Source organism: Spermophilus citellus, assembly GCF_964194105.1.
Source record: "Spermophilus citellus genome assembly, chromosome: 2".
Classification (NCBI taxonomy): domain Eukaryota; kingdom Metazoa; phylum Chordata; class Mammalia; order Rodentia; family Sciuridae; genus Spermophilus; species Spermophilus citellus.
Window position 1 is genome coordinate 70,434,001 of NC_138183.1, and position 26,861 is coordinate 70,460,861.

The window sequence follows — 26,861 nt, forward strand, 5'->3', positions numbered from 1 at the left end:
CACCCAAGGTAATGCAATCAGGAAGGAGAGTATCCTGGATAGAAACCCTTTCAGTCCTTTTCTATTTATTTCTACACATGGACCCCCTCAGCATTCCTTCTGCAGTTTGGTTTGTTAATACAATGCTTTTAAATGCCCTATGAAAACCGCTTGAGCTGTGTAAGATTTTTCCAGAATAGTCAAACAGTCAAACCAAGTCTAAATCAAGTTGCCCTGCCTCCCCAGGGCAAAATATAAATAACATAAAATTTATCATCGTAAGCATTTCTAAGGCACAGTTCAGTTCAGTTGTGGTAAGTACATTTAAATTATCATGCAATCTCCAGACCCCTTTCATCTTGCAAAAAAAAAAAAACCCCACAAAATGAAACAAAACAAACAAAACCCCCTAGAACTCTATATTCCTCAAACAACTACGCCCTGCCCCCTTTTCTCAGTCTCTGGCAACCATCATTTTACCTTCTGTCTCTGCATTTGAGAACTCTGGGAAGGTTTTTATTTTTTAGATAGTCTTAATGTTTATTGAACTAACCAAGAGCATCATCTGGAATGGTCACTCTCTATAAGCAAGACGGAGTCCTGGCAAGTTTGCACATGGAACAGAGATGATGAGGACAGCTAAGCCAGGAGACCTGGACACCAGTGGGGAAATGACATGTTGGCCAGACTTTCTTCAAAGCCTATTAAATGCACTGACCAAGACAGTTCAAATAGGATAGTTTGTATGAACAGAAACAAATCTATCTCTCAATTGACATAGCTAGCACTCAGAGCATGTACCATAATCTAGCTTTCACATCCCTTGTGTCATAGAACTGTCCCAACCACTGTGTGAAGCAAGCACCATCGTCTCTGTTCTGTACATAATGAAACTGAGGCTTGGTGAGGTTAACTGGTGGCTCTCTTAATCACTACCTGGACTCCTCCTTAGGGCACCAGCACTCATACCACTGCCTGGACAAATCCAGATCCACTGTAACAAAGATACCTGCTTGAAAAAGCTGTTAATGGTGATGGGGGTGGTTTTGAAGTTGGATCCAACTCCATTTTCCTCCAAGGAGAGGGCTCGTTCAGAAAGCCTCCTAGATTGGGACAAATTCCTCCGATCACCTGCAGAGCTTCTCCCTTTAAAGCAAAACAACTGTCATTTGAAAGTGTACCTTTATGTTTCCATACACAGCAGTCATTAATTCTCCCACATCTTAACATCTTAAGATAGGTTGAAAGCCGTTGAACATGGCCATTCTTGTTTTGAATAAAATTTTCCCTCTGTGGGCCCCCACTTTTCTTAGTCCTCATGTTGGATGAGAATGGAGAAGCCATGAGCAGCCCTGGGCCCCTCTCACATGAGACTGGGTAGGCCAAATGCCACCAGCAAAAATCCAGAGCTGTAGCCAGAACAGGATCTCCTGGTAAGCTTTATTTAGTCAGGACACAGTTTGCTTTTGTTTTATTTTTACATTTGCATTCCACTGGGAAAGGCAAGTACTTTAATATCCCTGAATGCATTTGGGACTGTGACCCAAACATGCTGGGGTCAGCCTGAGTACATTCTGGATCCAGCTTGCCTCTCTCATGTGGACTAGGCAAGAGAACTCAGTTTCTGCCTCCGTTGTTGACCTTTGTGATGAGGATGAGACAGGGTCAAGACCCTGGAATTCTGTCTAGTTATCTCTCTCCTTTGTGAATTCAGTTGGAAATCATCTTGTGGCTTTTACAATGCAAAACTCAAGGGTTCTGTTGTATACAGTCAAATTACTTAGAATTCTAATAGTTCCAATTCTTGCCTTTGAATATTTTCTTATCTATTTCCAACTCTCTTGCTGAAGTACAGTTTCTTGCTAGCACTATCCATGTAAATTCCGTACAATACACTGCATCTTGGGTTGCGTGGTAGTCAGGTTAATTTACCCTTGACCTTTGATCACTGAGGTCTCAACAAGCCCTGTGCTAAACTACCTGATGGAGCCCTCTAAGCTCCCCATGTAACACTTTCAAATAAGGCTATCCTTTATACTTAAAAAAGGGTATACATAGAAGTTGGTGTTAAACATTGTGGTGTGGGGTCAGAATGTAGTCAAATGAGGTTTATTATCAACAAATTAGAAATAAACCAGGAGTTAACTAGAATTTATGCAACAGCAACTTCAGAAGAAAAGCATCAATAATAAATACCCTTTCTTCCACTAAACAGCAGAGCTAAGGAATGCATAAAGAATTTGAAGGTAGACTTAAATATTTGCTGAATTCAAAGGCATTTAGGAAAACAGAAACCCTGACATAGGTGGTGGGGGGCAGGGTGGTGGTGCCCACTTGAAAATTTTAAAATCACTTGGACAGCTCCATGTATAAACTGTAGGACATTAATTGTTCATCAAGGGGGAAGTGATGAAAAAGAGAGAAATTAATAAAGTGAATTGGAACACTAACTAGATATTCTTTTAGCTTCCATTCTTTCATTGCACTTGGCAAAATAAACTAAAAAACTGGAAATTTTGCTGTGAAACCTGAGTTTTGCTTTTCAAAGCAAAGCCTTTGTAATAGTGGCTGTTTCTATATCCAGGAGCCATGTGTGGTGTCTTTAACACACTATGGATGATTACTATATTTTTTGTTATTTTTAACAATTTTTATTGTTTGAGAGGGAGTGACTACTAAAAATTAATCTTTTGAAATGTTAAAAAAATCCAGAAAATTCCAACCAAAATTCTTAATGTGAGAGTATACCTAAGCTCCATAAATGTTCATGGCAATTGTTTTGAGGATCCCTGTCCAATCAAACATATGCAATTCAGGCAGGATAGTTTTACATTCTATTTATTTCTTTCCTCCTTCCTGTCTCTGACACCTTCCTGCTCTCTTAAGCCTCACTATTAAGCATTGACCTCAGAGTCAGTACATTGGGGATCCCTTCCCATCTTACAACAGATGAAAATCTTACCAACCGTGGGCTCCACATCAGTTACCTCCCTATCAAGGGTGGAGACATTGAAGATGCTGGCTAAGTTCACAGGAGCCCAGGCAAAGGGCATCCGGTATTTCCCTAAACGTTGACAGAAGGATTCAGCTTGCAGTTTCAGTTTTTCAATTTTATCTTTACTCTAGAGGAAAATGGAAAGAGATGAGCTGAAACAAACAGTATGGCACCAGCAGCAAGTCAACTACTTCTAACATGGATATGCCAGCCATCTGCAAACCCCGACTCCACTGACTAGAGAGTGAATCAGCAGAAAACATCTCAACTTGCACCAGAAGTCTAGCTGATCAAAAAACAATGATTATAGGAGGAGGTTGAAGCAGGCTATAAGTAAACTGTAACTTCCACTATAAAAGAAATGTCCAAGGATTAATATACCAGTGAATCCACAAGTGCTTCTTTCAGATCTAGTTGTATGACCTAGTTCTCATGAGAGAAAATTGGGATAAAAATTTAATCCATCATCTACCAAGATCCCCCCAAAGATTTTTTTTTTAAACAAAAGTTGCCTTGGAAAACTTCAATAAGAACTGTAAATATTGCCAACAACTTCTTCATTAAGTTGACAAGACTTCCAGTGTGTTCTTTTCAAGTTCAGATTGAATGATAAATGGAAAAAAAAAAGAAGTGTTTTGAGTTCAATCAATTTATTTCAAAGGTCTGATTAGGGAAGTCTTATTCGAGAAAGGTCAGGTTTAAAAAATCATTTGGAGAACTTTTGTAAATTGGTGCTTAATGGCTTGGGACCTGTAATTTACTAATTAATTTATGATGCACAGTAGTCACAGCCAATTACCAGTTATTGATACTGGAAAGGACAATGCCCCATGGTGTTGAGAAAGGTCAGGAGATCTCTAGTACTGTTTAATTTTATGGGGTCTCCAGAGCCCTCCCAATCATCTGCGTCAGAGCCTCAGAAGCAAGATGATTGGATATGGTTTTTGCCCTGGCCAAATTTTACAGTCTTACGATGGTGCATGTCATTTTTTGTGAGTTCAATAATTTATTACTTTTAAAGATTATCATCAATAATAGATTCTCTTTCTTCTTTTGTTTAAATACAATTTATTAGTGTTTCATATGGGGACATATTATAGTCTAGACCACATGAACTATTTTGTGGAACACCTCTGTAAATATCTGCTAATTCTAAGATTTAATCATTTACCAATAATCAAATCATCATACCTTTCCTCCATCACTTTCTTTGATAACCATGTAGGGTTCTGCACAGTCAGCAATCTCTCCCTGTTGAAGGACTTTTTCAACCTACCAATAAGAATAATATTAAAATAAGTGAGTGAATTATATCCACATAGTGGAATCTCTGCAGCCATCAAAATCATGTTCAAGCTGGGCAAAGTGGCACACGCCTGTAATCCCAGTGGCTCCGGAGGTTGAGGCAGGATTGTAAATTCAAAGCCAGCCTTAGCAACTTAGTGAGGCCCTAAGCAACTCAGTGAGACCCTGTCTCTAAATAAAATATACAAAAATGTCTGGAGATGTGACTCAGTGGTTAAGTGTCCCTGGGTTAAATCCCTTGTACCAAAACCAAACCAAACCAAAAACCCCACAAACCCCTCCCCCCAAAAAAAAACCCAAACCAAAAACCAAAACCAAAACATGTTCAATGGCATAGGGTGCCCATAATATATGTTTTCTGATTTAAAAAAAATAGTGTGAAGGGTACTACACAGTTTTGTAAAAAAGTCAAGAAGACATGTTAAAAGGATGATAGTAGGAACACAGCAAATGTTAACAGTAGTTATCTTTGTATGGTGGGATTATGTGTGATTCTTATTTTCTTCGTATTGCTGATATGTAGTTTCTATTTTTAAACCATAAACATGTATTATATCCATAATAAAAATGCAATAAAAGTTATTTTATAAAACAAAACCCATGAGACATATGTAGGAAGTGAAAAGCTCATTTTCTTTATTATGGCTAACAAAGTAAAAAAGAAATATGGTTTCCATAAAAGTCAAGTTGGGGACTATAACCTTCCACAAATGAATAAATGAACAGAATAAATTATCTGTAATTGTGTCCCTTGTGTTTCCTATTAGGGCTACTACTTTGGATTTAGCAGACTTGTAAAGAAAGTCAAAAACTGTAGATGTGCAGCTTCTCAATTTGCCAGCTGGCTGGGAGATGAATGAATGCTATAACTGTCCAGCACCTTCCATTTTGTTTCAGGTGAAGAAACTAGTGGGAGGTGCCATAAATCTGGGTACTATGTTTAGGAAAAGGAAAAGGAGAAATTTGAAATTTCCTAATTCTCTGTGCAAAGAAAATTTAACTTTGATGTTGATGAGAAAAACAAGTGAATTTAGGCCCATTAACTTGAGCCATTAGTTGAGATGTCCTTGAAGAAGAAATTTAGGTCAACATATTCCACAGACACATGATTTTAATAGGCACGCTCAGTTAAGCACAAAGTTATTTAAACCAGCATACCCTACTGATGGAGAGAGCATTAATGGGGTTTCAAAGGAAGTGGCATGATGCGGCTCAATAGATACCTGTTTCAGGAAGCATTCCAAGCAGGGTCTCTCTTCCCATAGAAGAATGTAAAAACCTTTCTTATTGTCACAGCTTGAAGGAAAGGTTGGTCCCATGAGGGATGTACCACATTGGAAACACAAATAGTAATTGAGCTAGAAACTGACTTGTGTTCCTGTTTATCCAAATTCCTTCCTTCATTCAAAAAACATTTATGGTGATAGCTACTGGGGAGATTAGGTGGTGAACATAATAAATATGGTCCCCATTCTCTTGAAGCTCATAGACAGGAACTTGTACAATAAATGAGAAGGAAGCTAATCTTTTCCATGAAGTCGATGATTAAAAACATGCTCTTTAAAATAAACTTTGAACATAAGATTATGAATATTTTAATCAGGATCCTGAGGCAAGGATGGGGAATGCCCTGGCTTTATTTGAAACCCATGGCAAAGGGATCACCAGAATCTGGAAGCAGAAAAGTCCAGATTCAACCAGAGCAGGAGGTACTATCCCTTGACAATACTGGGCAAGGGAGACCCCAAGTACTTCATGAGAAGGAACCGCAGGGTGATACAATGCCCATGGCATGGCCCTTTATGATTGATGTGTAAAAGTGTATGTCGTGAAATGCATGAGTCCTCACAACCATGGGAGCTAGGGCAAAGGAGCACATTAGAATAATGAGGGGCTGTTTTTTTTCAGGGTTGGAGATCAAACCCAGGGCCATATGCATGTTAGATTAGCAGTCTCCCTCTGAGTCACAACCTCAGACCCATCTGGGACTTTTAAAGTAGAGAGGCTTCCTTCATCTCTGTTCAGTCTGATTTGTATATTTTAAAACAATTCTTAGAAAGCTTAAGGTTAATCTTTATACGTGAAATGACCTCCTAAAGTCATAGCATATTTAATACTTGAACTAGGTGACTGTACCTAAAATATGGTTAAAATCCTGTTATTCATCTTGAGACTAAAAATACGATAGAAAGAAGCCCCTCTTTATCAAATGATGCCTACCTGTATGAGCTAAGTATTACAACACCATTTACTACATATTTAGGAGAAAAGCAGCAATGATAAACGGTAAAGATAAATAGAAAGCAAACTAGGCATTGTCTTGCTATATATATTTAAATTTCACAATTATATCCAGATAATTTAAAGTATGTTTGTTATTGCCAAATGAATACATTTATACATTTGAAAGTTTGGGAACACATTTCGTTGGTGATAGTAATCAAAAGATATTACCACAGTTATTTGGTAACCTACTATGGATCAATCAAAATAAAGTCATCTGTTAAGAAGTAAAGTTTGAAATACAATTTTACTCCATAAAACTGGTGTTGGTTTTATTGGTTTCCTAGATCAAGAGACAACTGTGAATTTGTAGGACAGCCACAGTGTAATTTAAGCTAAATGTTCTGAATCTCTAAGTAATACTGCAATGGAAAGGACATGTTTGACAACTATAGATGTGTCTTTTTAGCAACAATTTTTTAACCATACTTTCCACAAGCTTAATCAGGTTCCCTTCAAACTATAGATTATTCCCATCTTTCATAGTTTTTGTAAAATGGTGTCAAGAAAGTAACTTCTAAGTTATCTGAATTATTTGGAATCTATATGCTACTACCACAAGATCCTGGGCAAATCATTGGGATTATGGACATAAGATACTGAGCTAAATAGAAAATGTTCTAAATGCAGAAGGCTGAATGTATACAAAATCAGATACCGGGATTTGCTATTTTTGTTTGTTTTACAGTCTTGGTGTAGAGTCATTATAAGCCCAATTGTTTGGCTTGAGGTTAGTTAAATACCCACTGCTGTTGAATTCTATCCAATTGTGTTGGTATGTGGCAAAAGTCTATGGTTTTCTTACATCAGCCAAGAGTACAGCATAGAATGGAAGGTTCTAGCTGCAATGGCCCCACAGATTTTGACTCTCCATAGGCACAGTATGTGGGATGGTGATAGAAAGGGAGAGTGAAAGTTGAAAATCACAGTCCCTTACCTCAGTCTGTCAGAGATTGAACTTGGAAACATTTAGCTGAGGGTTTCTGAGAAAACATGAACATTGTGAGGAAACTACAAGAAAGATGTTGTTCCTTTCTCCCACAGCAGAGTTCACATTCTTTAGTTAGGAGGAAGGACAAGGCTTTAATGTGAAGTTACAACTACTCACTGAGGTCACTGTGATCATTTCCACTTGGCAGATGTATCTCAGAAAGTTTAGGTATTTGTCAGTCATGTATCTATATGACTGTAGGACTCCAAAAAACCCAAGACTTTCTAGTATTCAAAACAGAATTTATGGGCTGGAATGTAGCTCAGTTGGTAGATAACTTGCTTAGCATGTACAAGGCCCTGGGTTCAATCCCTAGTACTGTGAAAACAAAACAGCCAAACAGACTTTACTGATAAGGCAAAAGGAGCAAGTTGAGAAGGAAACAATTCAAATCCCATGAAGGACATGTAGACATATTCTGTCATTTCACCCCACACACAGGCTGGGAATAAAGCAATAATGGGAACATTAGCATGTGCAAATCACATTGTGCTTAACTACCTTGACTACCAGGTAGATGTCTGAGGATGGGTAGGTGACTGAGAAGACTGCAGATCTTGCCTGACTCGATGGGTCAACTGAGGGTGTATGAGCTCGCAGAAATCCTCTAAACTGGTCAGAGTTCAGGTCACAGTGGAAATTTTCTGAGATCTGTAAATAAGCAGCAGAGAGAAAAACAAGTTAGACCTGCTGGATTCCTTATCTAAACATGTTAAAACAGTGAAAAAGTCACAGGGGAATTTCACTAAAAAGGGAAGGGTAAGGGCTGGGGTTGTGGCATTGTGGTAGAGTGCTTGCCTTGCACAGATGAGGCACTGGGTTCAATCCTCAGCACCATATAAAAAATAAATAAACACAAAATTACAAGAGATCCACACCAAAACACATTATAATGAAAATGCCTAGCATACAGGCTAAGGATAGAGTCTTAAAGGCCACAAGAGAGAGGAATCAGATCACATACAGGGGGAGACCAATTCATACCTCAGCAGATTTTTCAACCCAGACCCTCAAAGTCAGGAGATCCCAGAACAGTGTATACCAAACTCTGAAAGAAAATGGATTCCAACCAAGAATCTTATATCCAGCAAAATTAAGCTTTGGATTTGATGATTAAATAAAAACCTTACATGATAAAAGTTAAAAATTTAAAATTAGAAAGCCTGCACTACAGAACATCTTTGATAAAATATTTCACGAAGAGGAATTGAAAAACAACAATGAAAGTCAGCAAGAGGAGGTATTACACTAAAGGAAAAAACTAATCAAAGAAGAAACCAAGTCAAGTTAAATACCAAAAATAAACAAAAATGGCTAGAAATACAAATCATGTCTCAATAATAATCCTGAATGTTAATGGCCTAAACTCACCAATCGAAAGACATAGACTAGAAGACTGGATTTAAAAAAAAAAAAGACCCAACAATATGCTGCCTTCAAGAGACTCATCTCATAGGAAAAGGCACCCACATACTGAAGATGAAAGGTTGGAAAAAATCATACTACTCACATGAACTGTGGAAGCAAGCAGGGGTTTCCATCCTCATATCAGATAAAGTAGACTTCAAGCCAAAGTTAATCAAAAGAGATAAAGAAGGATATTTCATACTGCTTAAGGGAACCATTCATCAACAAGACATAGCAATAATAAATCTATATGACCTAAACAATGGGGTGTCTATGTTCATCACACAAACTCTTCTCAAGTTCAAGAGTCAAATAGACCACAACACAATAATTCTGGGTGACTTTAACACATATCTTTCACCAATGAATAGAGCTTCCAAATAAAAACTGAACAATACAATTACAATTGTAATACAATCAACAACTTAGACTTAACTGACATATATAGACTATTTCATCCTTCAATGAGAGAATATACTTTCTTCTCAGCAGCACATGGATCCTTCTATAAAATAGACCATATATTATGCCACAAAGCAACTCTTAGCAAATGTAAAAATAGATATACTATCCTTCATTCTATCAGATCATAATGGAATGAACTTAGAAATCAATGATAAAATAAAAATTAAAAGCTACTTCAACACAAGGAGACGAAATAATATGCTACTGAATGAACAATGCATTGCAAAAGACATCAAGGAGGAGATTAAAAAATTCTTAGAGGTGTTGAGAACACAGATACAACATATTGAAATCTCTGGGACACTATGAAGGCAGTACTAAGAGGAAAGTTTATTGTATGGAGTTAAGTCCTTAAAAGAAGAAAAAGTCAACAAATAAATGACTTAACATTACATCTCAAAGCTCTAGAAAAAGAAGAACAAATCAACACCAAAAGCAGTAGAAGACAGGAAATAATTATAATCAGAGCTGAAATCAATGAAATTGAAACAAAAGAAACAAAAATTTTGACAGAATGAAAAGTTGGTTCTTTGAAAAAATAAATATAATTGACAGACCCTTAGCCATGCTAATGAAGAGAAGGAGAAAGAAAACTCAAATTACTAACATACATGATGAAAAAGGAAATATAACAAAAATACTACAGAAATACAGAAGATAATTAGAAATTATTTTGAAAACTTGTATTCCAATAAAATAGAAAATATCAAAGGCATCAACAAGTTTCTAGAGTCATGATTTGCCCAAATTGAATCAGGATGATATACACAATTTAAATAGATCAATTTCAAGTGATGAAATAGAAGATGTCATCAGAAGCCTACCAACCAAGAAAAGCCCAGGACTGGATGGATACACAGCTGAGTTCTACAGGACCTTTAAAGAAGAACTAATACCAATACTCTTCAATGTATTTCAGGAAACAGAGAAAGAGGGAACACTTCCAGACTCATTCTATGAGGCCAATATCACCCTGATTCCAAAACCAGGCAAAGACACATCCAAGAAAGAAAACTTTAGACCAATATCTTTAATGAACATAGATGCAAAAATTCTCAATAAAATTCTGGCAAATTGAATACAAAAACACATCAAAAAGATAATGCACTATGATCAAGTGGGGTTCATCCCAGGGATGCAAGTTTTGTTCAACATATAGAAATCAATAAATGAAATTCATCACATCTATAAACTTAAAGATAAAAACCACATGACCATCTCAATAGATGCAGAAAAAGCATTTGACAAAATACAACACCGTTTCATGTTCAGAACACTAGAAAGACTAGGGATAACAGGAACATATCTCAACATCATAAAAGCTATCTATGCCAAGCCCCAGGCCAACATCATTGTAAACAGAGAAAAGTTGAAAGCATTCCCTCTAAAAACTGGAACAAGACAGGGATGCCCTCTTTCACCACTTCTAGTTATTATAGTTCTTGATACACTGGCCAGAACAGTTAGATAGACGAAAGAAATTAAAGGGATATGGATAGGTAAAGAAGAACTCAAATTAGCACTATTTGCTGATGATACGATTCCACCAGAAAACTTCTAGAACTAGTAAATGAATTCAGCAAAGTAGCAGGATACAAAATCAACAGCCATAAATCAAAGGCATTTTTGTATATCAGTGACAAATTCTCTGAAAGGGAAATGAGGATTTACAATAGCCTCAAAATAAATAAAATACTTGTGAATAAACTTAATGAAAGAGGTGAAAGGCTTCTACAAGAAAAACTATAGAACACTAAAGAAAGAAATTAAAGAAGACCTTAGAAGATGGAAAGATCAACCTTGTTCTTGGATAGGCAGAATTAATATTGTCAAAATGACTATACTACCAAAAGCACTATATAGATTTAATGCAATTCCAATCAAAATCCCAATGACATTTCTCATAGAAATAGAAAAAAAAAGTCATGAAATTCATCTGGAAAAATAGGAGACCCAGAATAAATAAAGCAATCCTTAGCAAGAAGAGTGAAGCAGGTGGTATCACTATACTGGACCTTAAATTATACTACAGAGCAATAGTAACAAAAATAGCATGGTATTGGCACCAAAATAGACTCGTAGAACAATGGTACAGAAGAGAGGACACAGAGACTAACGCACATAATTAGAGTTATCTTATATTAGACAAAGATGCCAAAAACATACATTGGAGGAAAGACAGCCTCTTCAACAAATGGTGCTGGGAAAACTGGAAATCCATATGCAACAAAATGAAATTAAACCCCTATCTCTCACCATGCAAAACTCAAAATGAATCTAGGACCTAGGAATTAAACCAGAAGAAAAAGTAGGTCCAAATCTCCATCATGTTGGATGAGGCCCCAACTTCCTTAATAAGACTCCTATAGTGCAAGAATTAATAACAAAAATAAATAAATGGGATGGATTCAAACTAAAAGGTTTCTTCTCAGCAAAAGAAATAATCAGTGAAGTGAATAGACAGCTTACAGAATGGGAGAAAATTCTTACCATATGCACTATTAGATAGAGCACTAATCTCTAGGATATATAAATAACTCAAAAATCTTAACACCAAAAAAAAAAAATAACCCAATCAATGAATGGGCCAAGGAACTGAACAGATACTTCTCAAAATAAGATATACAATTGATCAACAGATATATGAAAAAATGTTCAACATCTCTAGCAATTAGAGAAATGCAAATCAAAACTACTCTAAGATTTCATCTCACTCCAGTCAGAATGGCAGCTATTAAGAATACAAACAACAATAAGTGTTGTTGAGGATGTGGGGAAAAAGGCACACTCATACACTGCTGGTGGGACTGAAAATTGGTACAGCCAATATGGAAAGCAGTATGGAGAATCCTTGGAAAACTGGGAATAGAACCACCATTTGACCCAGCTGTCCCCTCCTTGATCTATACCCAAAGGACTTAAAAACAGCATCCTACAGGGACACAGCCACATCAATAACTATAGCCCCCAAATTCACAATAACTAAACTGTAGAACTAATCTAGATGCCCTTCAGTAGATGAATGGATAAATAAAATGTGGTATATGTACACAATGGAATACTAGTCAGAATTAAAAGAGAATAAAATTATGGCATTTGAAGGTAAATGGATAGAGTTGGAGAATATAATGCTAAGTGAAGTTATCTAATCCCCAAAAGCCAAGTGTCAAATGTTTTTTTTTTTCTGATTTAAGGATGCTGATTTATGATGTGGTTGGTGCGGGCATGGGAGGATTAGATGAACTCTAGGTAGGACGAAGGGGAGGCAGAGAAAGGGAAGGGGCACGGAGGTAGGAAAGACAGTGGAATGACATGGACATCATTACCCTAAGTACATGTATGAAGACATGAATGGTGGACTCTACTTTGTGTACAACTAGAGATATGAAAAATTGTGCTCTACATGTGTAATATGAATTGTAATGTATTCTGTCATATATGACAAAATAAATAAATAAATAGAGGTATCGAGTCCATCTACAACTAAAAATACTTTTTAAAAAAAGAGAATAGTAACCATGGATACGGTGTATGACTAGTGGCTGCTGGAAAAATATGACAAAAAAATTGTCACAATTTCTAAATATTTTGGAGTCATTTCAGATAAGTTACTTAAACATTTAAGTTTTTATTAACCTACCAGTATTTCCTGGTTATCAGTGATGAGCTGTCTACTGTAGTAAAGAAGAGTAGAACTTTGCCTCTGTCTTCAATCAAGTTATGATCAATAATGAGGGGGAAGACCAACACATAACTATAGTAAAGGCAGACTCAAAGTCATCACATTCATACAAAAAAGCACTATGGAAGTTCTACAAAGAGAAGAGACCCAAGCCAGTGGGGGTGATCAGGAAAGCTTTTCATGTTAAAGGCACTGGAGATGGATGGGCCACAGAGGAAGATTCTGACAGGCAGAGCTGGAGGAAGAGAGTACAGCACAGAGAAACAGCTCAGAGGCTGGAAGATCTGGAACAAGCTGAGTTCACAGTGAGTAGTCGAGCTCATTTCCACAGAGGCTACAGAAGGAAAGAAGAAGGGTAAGAGCCATACTGAAGGAAGCCTAACATGGGACACTGCAAGGATTGTTCTTAATGTTGAATGTTGTGAGGATCCATTAAGCATTTTGAGTGAGCACAGGACATGATTGGTGCTTGCTGACTTTCTAATTTTGGGTGACTTCAGAGCCACTCTGGGTTCTTCCCTTCCTTACTAAAAGCATTTTAGCTGGAAGTGGCTGCACAGGCAGAGTCTACACGAACCAAATTCCCTTGCAGTTAAGAGGAATTATGTGAATAGATTCTCTCCAATGAATTGGGAGTAGAAGTGATGTGTCAAACTTCCAGGCCTCCTCCACCCATCTTTCTTCTTATTCAGGGACAACAATGGCAATGACAAGAGTGATTTGGAGAGAGCACATATTGAAGATGGAGAAGCCACAGCCAGCCTGGGTTCCTGAATGACTGAGTGGAGCAGAGGCACCCCACAGCTCCACACCGGATTGTTAAGAAGCAAAGACAGAAACATCTTGTTCTTTAAGTCAGTGGTTTTCAAAATGTGATCCCCTGACAAACACCTTCAACATCATCAGGAAACATGTTAGAAATGCAAATTCTCAGGCTCCACTCAGATTTACCCAGTCAAGAACTCTAGGGGTAGGACTTTGCAAGTTGTTTGGATAGTCTTCCAGGTGATTTTGGCACACTCAAGTGTAAGAACGACTGCTTTAAACTACTGAATTTGGAGGTTTACTTGTGTTAGCAGTTACCATTTCTTAATCAATAAACATTTTAGTGACTATTAATATTTATTTATTTCCTTGTATACACAGTAGTTATAAGTAAAGAAAGGCAGGAGCATCTTCCTCTGGCTTCCATTTATGATAAGGTTATTTTGCTCCAGTACAAAAACTTTCAAACTGAGAAAACATTACATGCATGTCCAAGTTTGTTAACTTATTTAAATTATGTTGTTTTACATATAACCCTGTGTTCTGACTCTATCTGAACAAGGTTATCATCTCCACCATACCTTTTCCCTTTAAGATTCTTTAAAGAACACAAATGATTAATGTTCCCAGATCATTTCTTCAAAAATCATAAAGGCAAGAGATCACAAATCTAGATGCACCAAAGGTCATTTATTTTCCAAACTGATGTTCTTTTTTTTTTCTGCCTGGAAGTGAGTTTTAAAAACAGGAACCTCCAAAATCATGAACACTGTGCATGCTTCAGGGATGGGCTACTTTCTGTTTTTTTTTTTTTTGTTGTTGTTGTTTTTTTTTTTTTTTTTTACCTTTTTCCTTTCTTTAACATCATAGAGGGCAATGCTGGCAAACAGAGGCTCAATTTCAATCTCAAACCTATAAGAAAGAGATAAAGAGAAAAAAAATCAACATAGTTTTAACCTAGATAATTTTTAATTTTCTAAAAGGGCCTGGATAGACAAACTGACTAAAAATATAGTTTTCAGAAATACTTGGATAACTCCATTCATGTAAGGGACACACTGGGATATTAATAGACAAATACAGGAGGTTCATGGACAATTCCTAATCATTTGATGTGGTAGATGGCACATTCTCCCAAGAAAATGCTTGTTAGTAGCATCCAAGAAAGAGTAGCCTGACTAGACCCTTGATCTGATCCAAAATAGCCCTTCTTATCATGGTAGCTACCGTGTTTTAGAGTCTTTTCTTAGGTGATGAGCTTGTTTCATTTTATTGCTCGTATAGAAATCTCCATGACTCAATTGTAAGAGATGGGGCTTTTCAGATAGTAATAAAGAAATGTTCAATTGCTTTTCCTTAGGTTTACTCGGGGGAAGTCAGAGGAAGATTGCATCATGATGCTGAAGAATGTCTGGCTCTTCCTAACTCTACTGCTGGAGAGTTGTTGAGGGGAAGAGAAGGGAGGGGATTGATCTCAGATGATAAACACTGAGGAGCCTGCCTCCTGAGAGAGAGAAATAGGAGCCCCTCATATTGACCCTAACTGCTAAAAATGGAGAGTTTAATGAAAACATATCACCAAAGCATAATCCCAACACGTTAGAAGCATTCATGATCTTCCTTCCTGTTCTGTTCTTAGTTGCTCTCTTTATATCAAAGAAGACATTTGGCATTTGTTTTTTAGGGCTTGGCTAGCTTCACTTAGCATAATCTGCTCTAATGCCATCCATTTCCCTGAAAATTAATAGTAAACAAAGACGAATGGGGGGAGAGAAAGGGAGAGAGAAGGGAAAGCATATGGAAATGGTAGGAGACCTTCAATGATACACAAAATTATAAGAGGTTATGAGGGGCAAGGGGGAGGGGGGGAAAAGGGGAGAGAATTGAACAACAGCAGAGGAGGTAGAGAGGGAAGATGGGAGGGGAGGGGAGGGGAGGGGAGGGGGGATAGTAGGGGATAGGAAAGGTAGCAGAATACAACAGTCACTAATATGCCATTATGTAATAATGTGAGTATGTAACAGTTGTGATTCTGCAATCTGTATTTGGGGTAAAAATGGGAGTTCAAAACCCAATTGAGTCTAATGTATGAAAGATGATATATCATGAGCTCTGTAATGTTTTGAACAATCAATAAAAAAAAAAAGAAGCATTCATGAAACACAGAAGCTCATCTTCCAAGTTTCTCAGCTTAACAACCATGAATTTAGACACTGTCCACTGACAGTACCAGCAGAGGCCTGGATCACACTGCCTCAGAAGTCATGTGAATCGGGCCAGATTTTATTTCAAGGCATGTGTGAGACAATGGCCTAACCACTGGATAGATTTGTCCCAGCAGGACTTTTAGAAGAATCTTTGGGCAGAATGTAAACACAGACAAAAGGACGAGGTGGCGCCTTCGGCAATAAGTCAGACAGATCTGGACTCTGTTCCTGCTCCTACTACCTGTGAACACTGGGCTGTTCATTGGGTCATGTGTATTTCCCAGTTGCCTTTATTTAGTTGGAAATGAGGAGAGGACATTTACCCTTCCCATTTTCCACATACTATTATATAAGAGAATGTGTGTGAATGTACTTTGAAAACAAGGTCTAGCAGTAGCATTCTTCGCAATATCAAACTGTAGGAATAACCTGTGTCTACTAACAGAAGAATGGATAAACAACACAATATAAATACACACACACATACACACACATTTATATACACATATATATGAATGTTATTAATACACACATACAATAGAATATTACTCAGCCTTAAAAAATAAAGATTATTCTGACACATACTACTACAGGGATGAAACTTGAAGACATGTTAAATGAAATAAGCCCATCATGAAGAACCAGTGGCTGTATGATGCCATACTTAGTACAGTCATATTCAGAGACAGGAAGTAGAATGGTGGTGTTGGAGTGGCACGGAAGGAGGAATAGAGAGTTAGTATTTAATGGATACAAAGTTTTAATTCAGGAAAAGGAAAAATTCCTGAAGATGGATGGTGGTGACAGTTGTACAACAGCATAAAGGGACTTAATGCCACCATACTGGACATGGTCAGTTAAAGTGTATGATGTGAGGTGATCAGTGAAGTGTACGATGGACAGGTAGGCGTGTGACAGTAAAAGCAAATGTGACTCCATTTTGTTTTGTGACTCCATTCTGTAAAACAATCATGCCAAGTAGAAGGGTCATGACTGGGGCAAGATGTTCTTTTCCTTTTGCTATAGAAGCCTTCAAGAACACGGAATTACCTAATGGGGCATTGTTTCTGTAACTAGGGTAACGGTAACGGGGCTCTGTTTCTGTAACTGAGGTGATTGGGCTAACTATGACTGGTTAAGCTGCCCACTGCCTGACTGCACTGTCCTGCTTCTGTAACCTGGCTTGCTTGCATTAGCTAGACCCCTGAATATCCCTTTTTCAGGCTTATAAGGAGTGCCCTTGCAATTGTTCAGGGCTGATTGGGGAACAGCTTTATGTTCAGTCAGTCACCACTGGTGTGCTTCAATAAAGGCTTGATTCAATTATATGTGAGTGGTCTGGAAGTCAGTTTATGAAACCCCCGGACATTGCTTTAACTATAACAGGTGTATGATGGTTAAGATGGCAGATTTTATGCTATCTACGGTTGACCGCACACACATAAAAATGGTGAGGATTTCTGTGATGATTCTTTTCCTAATTAGTTAATAGCTCATTGATCCGGAGCTTTGCTATGCCTAACACCCAGCTGTTGCCTGTGTTGTATTGAATTCTGTGCTTCCTGAGAACCCAAGGATCTGGATATTGCTGTGCTGGGCTTAGGTAGATACTGAGTGTTAAGTTCAGTGTGTTTCAGAGAAAAGAGAATGAACATTTACTAAACACTTAGAATTTTGATGGGATAATACTTTACCCACATCAACCACTTTATTCTTCACAAGAGTTCAAAGCAGATATTAGCTACATTTTATACACAAGGAAAATGAAATTCAGAGAAATTAAGTACTTTGACAAAGCCTACAATGTTAGGAAGTGGCACAGCCAGACTGGGAAACTCTGTCTTTCTAATTATAAAACATAGTTTTTTTCCCCCCAAGCATAGCCTCCAGAAACAAGTATTTGAGGCTAACAAGGAAACTGTCAACATGCACATTTTTGGGTCCCACCTGAGACCTACTGAACCAGAATCTCTTGGGGGAGATGGTGATGGGAAGTCTTTCCAAATCAGCATTTAAAACCAGCTTCTGGGGCAAATTTAGTGCATTGTTGGTTTCTTTACCACACAGATTCCTGAGCAGAGGTACTTTGCAGTACATTTTAAATTAAAAGATTCCCCCCTAAAATACAAAATTGAAAAACACTTTGTTGTGGCCCCCCCATTTTTTTCTTGCTACTACAAAATTTGAAAAATTGGCACCAGCTTAATTGTCGCTACATTCTTGAGGTTTAATCTATATCTCCAAAGCAACAGGGTTATAGATTTCAAAAACTTTGTAGATATTTCATAGCTGATAAAACTTGTAATATTATAAATAGAATTTACCAGTGTATTGGGAAAATGTGTCATTAATATTACCATTTGATGTTTTTTCTATTCATATGTTCACATTCAAAGTTTATCTAAGAATTTTTTTATTCAGTTTACTCAGGAAGTTGCGCCTAGGACCATCTCCTTGGTCCATTTCTTGTTTCACAGTTATATAAACAGTACAGATACTATTGAAGTCAAGAGCACTGGACAAAAGCACCAATTCTACTTAATTTCACTAGAAATATATTTGACAAGTTTCATTAAGAGAATTCTAAGTGATTCCATTTGTTTTTTAATAACTCATGTCTGTCACAACTCGGTGGTAAAGCTCTTGCCTACCATGTACAAGGCCCTGGGTGGATCCCCATCACTACAAAAACAAACAATAATGCACATCTATCTCAGTGGGTCATGTTTTCCCACCTATGACTGCACCTGCCATTTACTTATTGACAAGGTCTAGAAGTCTTGGTGACAAGCATGATAGGGGAGAATTCTTCCAATCTCATATGGCATAGGTACTGCATCTAAAAGTGGCTTGATTATGCATCCTGTGGGGATGATTGATCTCCAACAATAGCATAGACTTCCTGAACAATGCAGGGGAACACAGCCACTTCCAGTCAATTCTCCTGCTGATGGTTAGTTTGGAAGGGCCAGAGTTTGCCTTTCTGTGCTCATTACTTGATACAGAGCCAGTTTATAGGCTGGTCAAGTCTGTGTATAAGACAAAAGGCCCTGGTTCTCCCCAGTAGAGCTGGCAAGATGGAGAGGGCTACAACAGCTTCAGTACCCGTGACTATTTGAGAAGCCGTGCTAGCTCATCTTCTGTGGCAGCAGAGCTGAGGGAGGCTACACAGAGTCACAGAAGGCTAGACCATCTACAAGTAAGAACTCAAATGCACAGGAAAGTCCCAATGTTCAAACATCAGCCCTGAATTCAGAATCCACATATCTAATTGCAAATCAGATTACTTAAGGGGTCCACACATTGACTTTTTTCGGGGGGTACTAGGGATTGAAGTGGAGGTGAGCCACATCTCTAGTCCTTTTGTTTCCTATTTAGAGGCAGGATCTCACTAGGTTGCTTACAGCCTCACTAAATTGCTGAGGCTGGATTCAAACTTGTGATCCTCTTCTCAGCCTCCTAGGTCACTGGGATTATTGGCATTGACTTTGTGAGATGGGTAATCCTAACAGAATATGAAAAAGTACTATGCTTATGTACTTTTGCCACATAAAAGCATTTACAATGGTTTTTTTTGTTTGTTTTTGGTGGTGCTGGGAATCAAACTTGGCCTCACTCAACCTAAGCACAGGCTTCATTATTGAGCTTCACCTTACACCTTTAGCACAGCAATTACAACTTTAATTTTTTGTGTGTGGTACTGGGTATTGACCACTGAGCTACATCTTCAACGCTTTTTTATTTATTTCTTTATTTTGAAAAAGGGTCTTACTAAGTTGTTGAGGGGCCTCAAAATTGTGATCCTTCTACCTCAGCCTCCTGAGTAGCTGGGATTACAGGCATGCACTACCATGCTTGGCTTAAAATTAATATTTTCAAAGAGTCTATGATTAGAAGAAGTAAAAGAACTAATTCTCTAAAGTAGCAGTCTGCAAAGAGGAAGAAAGTTATGCAAGCATTCGAAGGAGTACACAGGACAATTCACTCAACTACAGGAAGAAAATACTAAAAATACTAAAAAGAAATTTAGATATATTTACTTGATCCTTTAAAATTTCTCACTTATAATGCTTTATAATGTAAAAACTGTTTTTAATACAGAAGCACAAAATTAATATACATATATAGAGGATATATAATTTTAAAAATAAAAGTACACAATGCAAAAATTAGAGATAACCTCTTTAAAATTGATATGGGAGATAATTGGCCCACCAGTTGAAACAGACTTCAGATATACTTTGTTGGAATTACGTGGTATTTTAAAAAAATGATAAACTATTTAGGAACTTAGGAATTTATGCAGAAAAATCTACATTTAGAGTTTTTAAAGCAGACAATTGATCAAAGTGGTCCTATTTACTTGGCAAGAGTTGGTTGCAGGTAGCAGTGGGGACCCCTCAACATAGTGTGTATAGTCCCTTCTACCCCCTATTGTCCCCTGGCACTGATATTGAATTTAAGTTGCATTTTTCATTGCATTTACCAGTGGTAGGCTAGTAAATGTTTAACAGACAAGTTGCTAAAAAAATAAAAGGCTCTACTTTATAGCATTTGCTGATTTCTATGTTTTAAATACTTCCACTGTGGCCAATTTCAAGCTACTAAAATTACTTTCCTAGGCACAAAATTGGGAAGAGCTGTTGCTGTCAGCTCTTGTGAGTTAATACCAGCCAAGGCCACACACCACTGGCTCTCTGTGACTTTTCCTAATGCAGGCCATTTCACTCAGTAACCTCCCTAGTAACACTGGGTAGCCACCTGTGCTTGCCTCCCCTACTGTAGAAGAATGAATTCCAAAGGCTTTTTAGAAACAGAATCTAGGTCTAGCCAACACCAAGCTCTGCTCCTTCCACTATCCCTCAGCTACCTACTGTTAATGCATGTTGGGAGAAGCTGCCTGATTAAAGCTCTGGGGATACAGATGACACTGGTATCTGAAAGGCAAGAGATATTAGCACAGAGGCTAGTGTGTTTGCTGGTACTTACTTCAGGGTCAGCAACTTGACCAATATTCTGTTGCCCAGATGTTCCTTAGGACATTCTGGTACCGGACGTATTTCCACAGCATCCTCCTATTATTAATCACATTGAACAGAAATCATTAGCGAATTTCCATGAGGATATCCAGCTGGAGTTACCCCAGGAGAGGAAAGGCTGCCCCTCTCCACTTGTCAACTCACATTTGAGTTGTTTCTAATACTAGATTAATATTCTGCCTCTATGAGAGAGTTTGTTGTTCCAACCCCCACCCTCCAATGTCAGCATTTACAGCAAACGTTTTCTTCTTTCAGAAACCCAGGCATCCAAGACAAAGAGACTGTGGGAGGAAGGAAGGAAATGTGACTGTGCCTGTGGCTTAGTAACATCCACCAGATGGCATTGCAAAATTTTAGACCTATTGTTGGCTTTTGTTTTCCTTTGCCTGCTCTAAATAAACACTCAAAATATTTCTCCTGTTAAGGGTTTTAACTGGTAAATATGTGAGTTTTAGCCTTGATATCTAAGTCAGAATAGTTTCCTTATGGCTCTAAAACATCAATCCTATAACTTTCTCTTTCTCAGTTGATCTATTTCTTAAGTAGGTGATAGAGACTTGGAGTTGAATTCACAGGTTATATAATATATAGTGAGCTAGTATTTTCTAACAGGAAAGCTTAGTAATGACATGTTAAGATCTACATCTGCCTCCCTTACCACAGGGAGACTAAAATGGTGACTTTAATAGTTTAATATGAACTATCCCTATATCCTAATTACCTCCATGTATACAAACACAAATAGTGCAAATCCTTGAAAACTTGAATTCTCATTCTTGCAGTATATTATATACAAAATCTGGAACATGGTCTGAAGCTATCAAGGATCCAAAGAACAGAGTCATATCTAATTGTCTTTTGGGGGGCTTTAAATGCTGGGAGCTTCCAACCAAATACTTCATAGCAATCAGTAAAGTCACCTTCCTGATAAATCTGTACCATTTGGTGGGATGACTGAAGAGGTCAATGGACCACCATGGGCACCTCTCTGCCCTCAGCCTCTAGTCCTTATGGTCACAGGTGGCCATCTTGTTGAGGAGTAGCTGAGAGAAGAGGCCTTATTCTGACGCCTGTGCTGAACTGGACCAACTCAGGCAACCTGGAACTTTTGGGATCAGAACAGATATATCTATTTATTTATTTTTATTTTTTTTATTTTTTATTTTTTTTATTTTTTTATTTTTTTTTTACATTTTTTTTATTGGTTGTTCACAACATTACAAAGCTCTTGACATATTATATTTCATACATTAGATTGACATGGGTTATGAACTCCCAATTTTACCCCAAATGCAGATTGCAGAATCACGTCAGTTACACATCCACAATTTTACATAATGCCATGTTAGTGACTGTTGTATTCTGCTACCTTTCCTATCCCCTACTATCCCCCCTCCCCTCCCCTCCCATCTTCTCTCTCTACCCCATCTACTGTAATTCATTTCTCTCTTTGTTTATTTTCCCATTCCCCTCACAACCTCTTATATGTAATTTTGTTTAGCAATGAGTGTCTCCCTTCATTTCCATGCAATTTCCCTTTTCTCTCCCTTTCCCTCCCATCTCAAGTCTCTGTTTAATGTTACTCTTTTCTTCCTACTCTTCCTCCCTGCTCTGTTCATACTTGCTCTCATTATATCAAAGAAGACATTTGGTATCTGTTTTTTAGGGTTTGGCTAGCTTCACTAAGCATAATCTGCTCTAATGCCATCCATTTCCCTGAAAATTCTATGATTTTGTCATTTTTTATTGCTGCATAGTACTCCATTGTGTATAGATGCCACATTTTTTTTATCCATTCGTCTATTGAAGGGCATCTGGGTTGGTTCCAGTCTAGCTATTGTGAATTGTGGATAACTTGACTCTGAGTAGGGTTGCTCCATATAGACCTTTGAAATGTTTTGAGGACTAAATAAGTTAATCTCAGGTAACATGTTTTGTAAAGTGCTATGAAAATACTAGTTATTATTATCAGAATCCCATCTGTATTATGATCAATAATTGGCTCTGCTGTGATGCAGACTTGCCTAAGTGAAAACAAAACAAAACAAAAAACATCCCCAAGAATCATACCATCTCAACATCAGGTGCTGCTCTACAGTGATAATGAATGATAGAATCTTCCTATGGACCCTGAGTCCTCAGTTAAATTGTCCAGTTTGGAGACTGTCGCACTTACCTCGTCCACTGATGGGTATAGGGCAAAGAGCTCAGCCTGCCGATTGGTCCTGCGGGCCTCCTCGTTCTGCTTCTCAAAGTCCTCGGAACTCACATATTGCAGCAGGTTTTCTAGCCGCTGGTCAGGCTGCAGACTTCGGAGGTCAAAGTCACAGGCAGTGAGGGGGCCTTTCCCAGACACATCACACAGCACGTTCACACGGCGGGGGCCTGTCTGCAAGAGAAGATGGTGGGCCTTAGTGAGAGAGAGTGGGCACCAATAGAACTAGACTCCGAATGTCTCAAGACGGCTTGAACTCAAGTCTACAGAATCTCAGCCTCATGGAGTTTCTGGAACAAACCAAGATCTTGACATGAATGATGTCTTAGCTTCTAGACTGGACCCTCCTAAAATGCAAATTCATCCTTCCCATATGGAAACAGGTGGTGTCTCACTGGAGGTAAATAAACCAGACATAAGCAAGGGGTTGAAAGATATGCTGGACTGCTATAAGTTTTTGGCTTGTTCATAGAAATCAGCAAAGAATAAATCACTGTGGCCAGGTGGGTGGTATGCCTATAATCCCAGCTACTTGGGAGGCTGAGGCAGGAGGATTATTTGAGACCAGCCTGGGCAAAACACATAGCAAGATCTCCTCTAAAAAAAAAAAAAAGAAAAGATGATTGAAATCAACAACATTTTATAAAACTACAGATGGATCAATGGTAAAATCTCTAAATTTTATGGTAAAATGTTATTTTCAGTTCTACAAAATGAACATAGAGTGCTATAATTTCTCTATATTGAACATTTTTTGTAACATCCATCTACCTCATAAAATAATAAGTGCTACTCTACTAAATCATACATTTTACATATGCTAATGTGTTAGCAAAAATCAAAATGCACACTTATTACTTTTATTATTATGTCTTAGAATTTACATGAGTTTGTAGAAAATGAATTTGATTTCACAAGTTTCTTCAAAAGGATCTCAACCTTTATATATGCCCAAAGTTTGTAAAATGCTCATACCCTTTAATTCAGAAATTTCACTTCTAAGAATTTATCCTAAGGATATAACTAGACAAATGTGCAGGATGTGAGGACACGAGAATCTCTGATCCACTGTTCGTAAAAGCAAAATAATGGAAACAAACTAAATGTTCCCCAAAAGAAGAAGCATTAAGAAATTTCTGAGTTTCATAATATGGAATGTTATTATGCAGCCATTTAAAAAAACACAAAAACCATGCAGTCATTAGAAGTTAAAGGTAATCATGGTCCAGCCATGGGTCACATAACAGCATTCTGGTCAACAAAGCATCACATATGTGACAGCAGTCTTTGGCCTAGTGAGGTTATAGCTGTTTTGGTCTGTGTAAGTACCCTCCAGTGTTTGCACCAGGATGCATTTCTCAGAACAGATCCCCTGGTTATGTGACTCATGCTCTCATATTATTAGAGTAAAAAAGGAAGTCATACAATATTATGTGTAACATGATCTAACTTTGTGAAATACATGAGGAGTCACGTATATGTATTTAACTTAAATAAATTGTGGCCTCCCCATTCCATTCAAGTGTGTGGCCTCACCGTTCCATTTGATACAAAGGTGCAGCAGAATGAGACTGAGACAGAAAATGTTGCTCATTGTCTCACAGTCTGAGGATCTCTCCATAAAGAGTGCTATTCTAATTCTTCAAAACACGCAGCTCTTGGGCTGGGATTGTGGCTCAGCAGTAGAACGCTGACCTAGGTGGGTGGGACCCGGATTCGATCCTCAGCACCACATAAAAATAAAGGCATTGTGTTGTGTCCTTCTACACCTAAAAAAATAAATGTTAAAAACCAAAAACAAACAAACAAACAAAAAAACCTACTTGGCTTTTAAACCCAGCCAGCTGACTCACTTGAGTGCTCTGACGGTATGCCATAAGAAAGAGCATGCTTTATGTGTGCAGGTTCCACTGTCTCTCAGCTCCAGATTCACCCTTTTGTACTGGGCCCTATAATGCTGGACCTGAGATCTCAGCACAGGATACTCTGCTTTGTCTGCTGCTCCCTTCAGGGCACAAGAGGGGGCCTGGATGGCTGGAGGAGGGAGAAGGGAGTGAGTCCTGTCTTTCCCCTTTGCTTGCAGTTCCTCTCATCTTGATAGAGACAGTTGGTTCTGCCCCTTCCAGAACCATCCTCATCTCAAATCCTTGGAGGTACCAGCACCAGCTGGACCACACCTCCTGGATGGATCACTGAGTCCAGACTCCATGAGGTCCTTCCTCCAAGATCCTGAGATAACACCGCCAGCTGGCCAGTACTGCTTCTCGGAGATCTGAGTCCTTACTCTGAGGCCCATTTTCTGAGCTTCTAGGATTTTCTTTTCTTTCATTTTATTGGTTGTTCAAAACATTACAAATATTGCAGAATCACATCTTTTCAATTTTTTAAAAAAATTATTCGTTCTTTTTGATATACATGATAGAAGATGCATTTGGCATATTATACATACATGGAGTATAACTTATTCTAATTAGGATCCTATTCTTGGGGTTGTACATGATGCGGGGTTACCTTGGTGGTATATTCAAATACAAGGCTAGGAAAGTTACATCCAGTTAATTCCACTGTCCTTTCTAATCCATCTCCTCTCCCTTCCCTTCATTCTCTTTTGTCTATTCCAATGGACTTTTCTTCTTTTCCTCCTCAACCTCCCTTGTTGTGGTTAGAATCCACATATGAGCTTCTAGGTTTTAATAGCTACAAGCTCTTCCTTAGATCTAAGTTCCTCAGACTATAGTCCTGGGACTGGCAGCATCAATTGGAAAATGTTCGTTAGATAATGCAAATCCTCAGGCCCCAGCCAGGCCAGAGCCAGGCCCCAGCCCAGTACTCTGCTTGAACAAGCCCTCCAGGGGATTCTGATGAAGATCAAGGCAGAGAACCACTGCCCTAGACCCCAGCTCAGGATGGTATACTGTTGCCTGCAGTATAACCTCAACTTTCCCCTTCTCCATCCTCCAAGACCCAGTACACACTTCCCAATGTTAAATTTCTTTTGCTGAAAAATGGAACGTAGCCTCTAACTAATACAAGGCACAATGTAGTTGTTTATCACATAGTCAAAATAACCAATGAAACCCCCCCTAAGCCTCCCACAGAATACAGCATTCAGGTATTCATTCCATCCTTCTGTAAGCCTGTGTATTCAGCACTGGACTGTTGGCTGGTTTCTCTGTGGAGCTCATATTAATTAACTGGCTTGGCTTTAGGGACCATGTTGTTTGAAAAAAATAGGTATTATTTTAAGGACTCTGGTCCTCAGCCTTGAAACATGCCTGTGTTATGAAGGATATTTGGAAGCTGAAAATATACAAGTTACAAAGAAGTCCTGTGCAAATTTGTACAAATTACTTCTCCTCTGTTTATTTTTTCTCACCAAAAAATAAGTGGGTTGACTACAGCAGCTATTTTTAGAAGATGAATTGTGGTATAATATAAATAACATAAAATTTATCACTCTAACCATTTTTTTCAGTACTGTTCAGTACATTCATATTGTAGCACAACCATTATCACCATACATCTCCA

The 26,861-nt window shown here is 38.1% G+C and overlaps 1 protein-coding gene and 1 long non-coding RNA gene across 3 annotated transcripts in view; one reads left to right on the forward strand and one right to left on the reverse strand.

The window, feature by feature from the left end:
• The window catches only part of LOC308641148, a 438,634-nt gene that overhangs the window by 327,846 nt on the left and 83,927 nt on the right, over window positions 1-26,861 (forward strand). The window lies entirely within an intron of this gene.
• DOCK8 (dedicator of cytokinesis 8) overlaps window positions 1-26,861 on the reverse strand; it is a 217,955-nt gene that overhangs the window by 110,603 nt on the left and 80,491 nt on the right. For both annotated transcript variants that reach the window (XM_081279440.1, XM_081279441.1), the window contains 7 exons: window positions 23,295-23,507; window positions 21,069-21,154; window positions 14,718-14,784; window positions 8,055-8,204; window positions 4,166-4,246; window positions 2,942-3,101; window positions 989-1,125 (listed from right to left, as the gene is read on the reverse strand). In XM_081279440.1, the coding sequence (XP_081135566.1) occupies window positions 989-1,125; window positions 2,942-3,101; window positions 4,166-4,246; window positions 8,055-8,204; window positions 14,718-14,784; window positions 21,069-21,154; window positions 23,295-23,507 (894 nt within the window). The remainder of the gene's footprint in view (window positions 1-988; window positions 1,126-2,941; window positions 3,102-4,165; window positions 4,247-8,054; window positions 8,205-14,717; window positions 14,785-21,068; window positions 21,155-23,294; window positions 23,508-26,861) is intronic.